The 6,000-nt window shown below is 40.4% G+C and overlaps 1 protein-coding gene across 5 annotated transcripts in view; it reads left to right on the top strand.

The window, feature by feature from the left end:
* Positions 1-1,758: 1,758 nt before the first annotated feature.
* LOC128500160 (coagulation factor XIII B chain-like) overlaps positions 1,759-6,000 on the top strand; it is a 169,962-nt gene continuing 165,720 nt past the window's right edge. For 3 of the 5 annotated variants that reach the window (XM_053469206.1, XM_053469204.1, XM_053469203.1), the window contains exons 1-3: positions 1,760-1,914; positions 5,318-5,500; positions 5,607-5,712. In XM_053469206.1, coding sequence (XP_053325181.1) covers positions 1,851-1,914; positions 5,318-5,500; positions 5,607-5,712 — 353 coding nt within the window. In that variant the 5' untranslated portion in view covers positions 1,760-1,850. Of the gene's footprint in view, positions 1,915-5,317; positions 5,501-5,606; positions 5,713-6,000 lie in introns of all 5 variants that reach the window. The other 2 variants (XM_053469205.1, XM_053469201.1) reach the window with 1 other exon arrangement.

The following is a 6,000-nucleotide window of genomic DNA, read 5'->3' as shown; positions in this document are numbered from 1 at the left end:
GACCAGTTTTGAAAAAATACGTTTGGAATAGAAATATGCTACTTGTACTTACTTTGTACGACTACTTGAAAAACCTAAAAACATTGGGTATTTCTAAACTCAGGACAAACAGATTATAATGTATCTAGCAGGTGAACTGATTTTTTAAAGTTTTCACAATATTTTATATACCGTATTGGCTCGGATATAGGCCGGCCCCGTATATAGGCCGCACCCTAAAAGTTTGGTGCTTTTTTAAAGAAAAAGTTTTTTTCTTTAAAAAAGCACCAAAAAACATGCTGCCACTCTGTCCTTTCCCCCACCCGAGATATGCTGCCACTCTGTCCTCTCCCCCCCGAGATATGCTGCCACTCTGTCCTCTCCCCCCCGAGATATGCTGCCACTCTGTCCCCCCCCGAGATATGCTGCCACTCTGTCCTCTCCCCCCCGAGATATGCTGCCACTCTGCCCCCCCCGAGATATGCTGCCACTCTGTCCTCTCCCCCCCCGAGATATGCTGCCACTCTGTCCTCTTCCCCCCCTCGATACGCTGCCACTCTGTCCTCCCCCTCGATATGCTGCCACTCTGTCCCCCCCCCCCCGATTTACCAGAGTAGACTCCCGGGTGTCTTGCGGGGCCGGAGGGGGACATCTATGCACATTGTGTATACAACTCCCGGTGTCGGCACTCAGCGGAAGTGCCGGCACCAGAAGTTGTATACGCGTATTGCGTAGATGTCTTCCGCCGGCCCTGCAAGACACCCGGGAGTCTGCTCTGGTAAGTCGGGGGGGGGCAGAGTGGCAGCATATCTCGGGGGGGGGGGACAGAGTGGCAGCATATCTCGGGGGGGGCAGAGTGGCATATCAGACAGTAGGATACAGGTCCCCTGCACCGCTGCGGGGGATCTGTATCCTAACCCCGCTGCCTGCCCGGCGCCCGGGACTGCATGTCCCGGGCGTCGGGCGCTAGACCCCGAATATAGGCCGCACCCCCACTTTAAAGACTTAAAGTGGGGGGAAAAAGTGCGGCCTATATTCGGGCCAATACGGTATATTTTTCATGGTAAACTAAATGTTATGATCAACATAATGGTATCTAATGAAATCTCTTCTTGTCCTGAAAAAAACTAACTGTTAAAACAGCCATTGTCACAAAAGGTACAAAAAAATAAAGTATTAGTAATAGTATTAAAAAAGCATAAAAATGCAATGGGTAACTCCTCGAAACCTCTTTTCCAGTGTTTTTTTTAATTGAATTAAATTCAATTCTGTATCTCGTTGCAATATACCATTTAAAATGTCTGATTTGCGTGTGTGTGTGATTAAGGATTTATAGAAAGAATAGTATGATTTGGTAAATCTCATGTGCACAATTTAATATATAATGTAAATATTTAAAAAATATAAAAGAATGCTAAACTCTCACAATTCAGTCTGACTGGCATATCTGTAAGGACATTTCTCCGGAAGAAAATTGCAACATCAACATTTTGTCCAAACAAGAACAAGCAACACTGGCAGTGAAACATCACTGATTATCACAAGGCAAAGTTACATTTGAACAACCCAATATTTACTTTGTTGGCCAAACATAAGATGTCCTTCTATGTGGGAGGGATTTTAAATCATCTACAATTGAGATTCTAGTTGTTCATTTGAAAAGGGTGAAGTAATAGTACTGCTGAAAGAGAGAGGAAGAAAAAAAAAACTCCCAAATGAATTATTTGTTAGAGGTTTCGAAATCGAATCAACAAGAGGGAAGTTAAAGAGAGATTAACAGATAGGATCAGTCTGCATTCTGACACTCATCGGCTCAGGCAGACAGAGAAAGAGTTGCAGAGAATCAGAAGCCAATGCTCAGTTAATTGACAATGTTATTATTGGAATGCCTTGTTTTGCTTACAGCCGCCTTATGCTGTTCTACATCACCACCAGGTAAGACAAAATATATTTCTACACATCCCATTTGGATCCAATGTTTTCATCGCTCTGTTATACTATTTGCTCTAGATCCTGTTTTTTTACATATTTATACTTAAAGGTTTAAAATATTGATATTTACAGGTTGGGGTTGGAAAGGGGGGCAGGGGGGAGTTGGCTCTTTGATTTTTTTTCATTTGAACATTGTAGCAGAAGCATTTTCAGGTATTTTGCTTGAATTTCAACACAAAAGTGCCAACATTAACAATTTTTTTACCCAACATTTACCCCTTGTCTGGATCCTTTCCAAATTACTTTTAGATGATCCTTACTCTAGGTTGCCTCTTTTGATGGCTTGGTGTTGCATTCTGTGATAATGAGCCAGGTGATGCTAGCCATTCCATGGTTACAGAAAACAATTTGTAAATATTGCTAAACAACTGCATCCCCACAGACATTCGGTTACGAATAATGTAGTCCCCGTGTAGTTGTTCAGAGTGGGAAAAATATTTCTTCACTTTTTTTAGTTTAGCCGCTTACTTTAGCCGTGTAAATTTTGCAATGCTTAGGAATTTAGACTTTCTGTTGCACAACCCCATGGCTCAACAGATTAAAGTAATCCCTGTAGTTTAGAGGAAGCAAGAATATATAACAGTGTTAAGAACGGGGTACATTATAAGTGGAGATGTGTAAATTTAACTAGAGTACATCTGGCTTGATAAAAAGGATGAGCATTTTGTGATTTCAGTTCAGAATTTACAATGGCGTATTATAGAGTAGAATATTTTTTAAATTCATGTTTTAAAATTGGATTTTCATAAATATGTACAGGATGCATGTACAGGAGGTGTATATATATATATATATATATATATATATACCGGTATATATAGTTTATATATATATATATATATATATATATATATATATATATATGTGTGTGTGTGTGTGTGTATATATATATATATATATATATATATATATATATATATATATATATATATATATATATATATATATATATATATATATGTGTGTGTGTGTGTGTGTGTCTGGATGAGCTACAGTCAGGGCCGGCCGAAGACTTAACGCCGCCTGGGGCGAAGTTTAAAACGGCATTTTAAACTTCGCTGACGCCATTATCTACCCCCGCCCCCCCCCCCGGTACTTACCTTTAAACAGTCCTGCGGCGAGTCTCCCTGCTCTGCCACGGTGCCGGCTTGTAATGCTGAGCGCCGGAAATTGACATCACTTCCGGCGCTCTGCATTACAAGCCGGCACCGGGACCGAACAGGGAGACTCGCCGCAGAGGAGAGAGAGAGAGGGGCGCCGAGCGGGTAAGCGAAAACCACTCGGTGCCCCTCTCTCTCCGCTTCAAAAAAAAAAAAAAGCGTTTGGGGCGGCTTCTAAGAAGTGCCGCCCCTTCTAAAGTGCCGCCTGGGGCAATTGCCCCAGTCTGCCCCATTATAGGGCCGGCCCTGGCTACAGTTTGATAGAAATGATCCCAACAAACCAAGCCACTGGCACCAGTTTACCCACCTTTAGCTTTCCCTAGAACGACTGCATTTATTTTGGGGGAAAACAAATCCATGTTAATTCTGTGACTTTTGAAAAGCTAAAACTAGCGTTTTGTGTCTGCACCATACATTCTTCACCATGCCTGCATTTCTACAGGTTGGTTTACACATGTTGCAAGGACGGTGTTAGGCACATGATGTTTGCCACATATTTATACATAACCTCCAATGCATTTTCTAAAAATTCTTGCAGTGCTTAATAAAAGTGATTTCTCTAATAGAAACCTCTTAAGATGCTCATCTGTTTGTGTCGTTCATGTGTTCCCAGCAAAAAATATCAATGAGCTTCATGATTATAGAGTTATTTTTGTAGATAGTATAGGTATTCAACATGATTAGGTATGATGGTTCTAATGCTGCACTTAGGGAAACATGTTTTACTTTCAGCAAAGTAGGTAGAACTTCACCTTTAATGCAATACCAAAACAATTTAATTGATTAACAAATAGAACAAGATACTGACAGCTGCCTAGTGCCTAGTGCAGCCTTGTACCTGTGTATAGAAACAGACTATTAAACAGAAAGGCTTGAGGCTTAACCAGGCATGGCACAAATATGATGCACGCTATTAACCATATTGGCCATTTTTCCAAAGACGCATAATGTGTATCTTTATGTAAGGTGATGTCCTTCAGGAGGTGGATTGCATACCACCCGAGTTTACTCGTTTAGAAGGGACAAACCCCCTTGGGACCCAAAGGCATCTGTCCAATTTTCATCTCCTGATGTCCTTTTTTCCAGCTGAAGATATTGAATGGGTATAAGTGTATCATTGTGTTTTACAGTCCAAAAGGTCACAATTAAGTGAATAGAAACACTTCCGAATACCTAAATGTATTGCATAAGATACAGTACCACATATAAAGCTAACTATTTGAAATGTTGTGCGTTGTGATTTATTTAACTCACTTTAGGGTATTAGTATTAGTATTAGTTAAAAAGTTAAAATGAGTGATTTACACATGTGCCAAAAACCCAAGGCTTAATTGTACACCTTACATCCGGTGCCTCAGTAAACGCTGGTAGTTTGATTATGTTGGAAGAGCAAATTTAAGCATTGTGCATGTTGTGTTTTTGCAACACCTTTATGCATAATCTTCATTGTGTTTTCTGAAAATACAGCAATGCTCGAAAAATAAGGTGCTCATTCCACTTCTATAGTCATATAGCACATGCTTTTGTGGCACATGCCAAGCATGTGTTCCCAGCAAAAACTATAAATGAGCGAAAAAGAATTGCATGACTACAGAATTATTCCGGTAAGGAGTGGAGGCATTCAACAGGATTAGTAATGAAGTTGTAATGGTGCATTTAGTTACAAAAGTTGATGTCCTTCTGCAGAGTAAAGATTTAGTGGCAGAAAAATGCTCCTGTTGATTTACCATTGTTTTTTTACACATGTGCACACCCCACACCCTTTAACAAGCCAGCACTGACCAGCAGTAAGTATATTCACTGAGCCGGAGTTGGAGATTTTGCAGAATCCCCATGAATTTGCAAAGTGTGGGGGGGGGTGGTATATACATGTAAGGGCATCTTATACCTATCGTGTGCATTAAAGTTTATATGGAGGGTCCCTTTAACAAACAAAAGAATAAGCTATAGGCAGTTGTCATCAAGAAATGTAGTAAGTTACAGTCAGTCTTTGACCAAATAGCTCCCCGTGTCAGATGCCACCATACTTGAACTTGCCATGTCTTTTTTTTTTAGACATTTATAATGTTAATGTAGGCATAGACCTCTTGTGCGTGTACAACTTGACATTTCTGGATACAATGTAATATAATTGGTCCCTAAATTTGGTTTGACAATTGTGTTATAAAATATTTCTTTCTTTTTAGGTCATTGTGGGATCCCAGAACGGTCTCAAGAACTAGAGTTACAAGGCGAATGGCCAGATGAATCTTACCCCCCTGGTAAATTAGCAGTTTTCAATTGCCGGCCTGGTTATAGCCGCCTTGGCGCTATTAAAAAGGTTTGTTCAGAAGGCAAATGGATATCGACATCAAGTGGAAAATGCAGAAGTAAGCATCCATGCTATACAAGAAATATCATTGAGTTTCTGAAAGACCTGAAGAATTAAACATGTTTATAATAATTTCTAACAGTGTTTTTATGACTTTTTTTTAGAGAAACCATGTGGTCATCCAGAAGATATCCCCTTTGGCTTCTTTGAGTTGAAGGAGGGGGATGAGTTTGTGTTTGGTGCTGTTGTTGAGTATTTCTGTGATGAAGGGTGAGTATTGGCTGACATGAACCCACTAAACCCATTAAAACCAATGCATTGTGTCACGAACGGGGGAATACACAATTCACGAACGGGGGAATACACAATTCTGTTACTTTTCTAAAATAAATAATTGTACAGTGTTATCCATCATTAGAACAAAGCAGATAACTTTCTTTTACCCACATTTCCCCTCAGGGAAGGGCTGGCACCTCCTGGCCCTTTCCCCCTTCCCGTTACTAACAAACATACTACCACATACACATACACACTCACATTTTCACACATACGCAGTCA

Source organism: Spea bombifrons, chromosome 6 (genome assembly GCF_027358695.1).
Source record: "Spea bombifrons isolate aSpeBom1 chromosome 6, aSpeBom1.2.pri, whole genome shotgun sequence".
In the NCBI taxonomy this organism is placed as follows: domain Eukaryota; kingdom Metazoa; phylum Chordata; class Amphibia; order Anura; family Pelobatidae; genus Spea; species Spea bombifrons.
The sequence above is the reverse complement of the archived record's forward strand: the minus strand, read 5'-3'. Positions and strand labels throughout refer to the sequence as shown.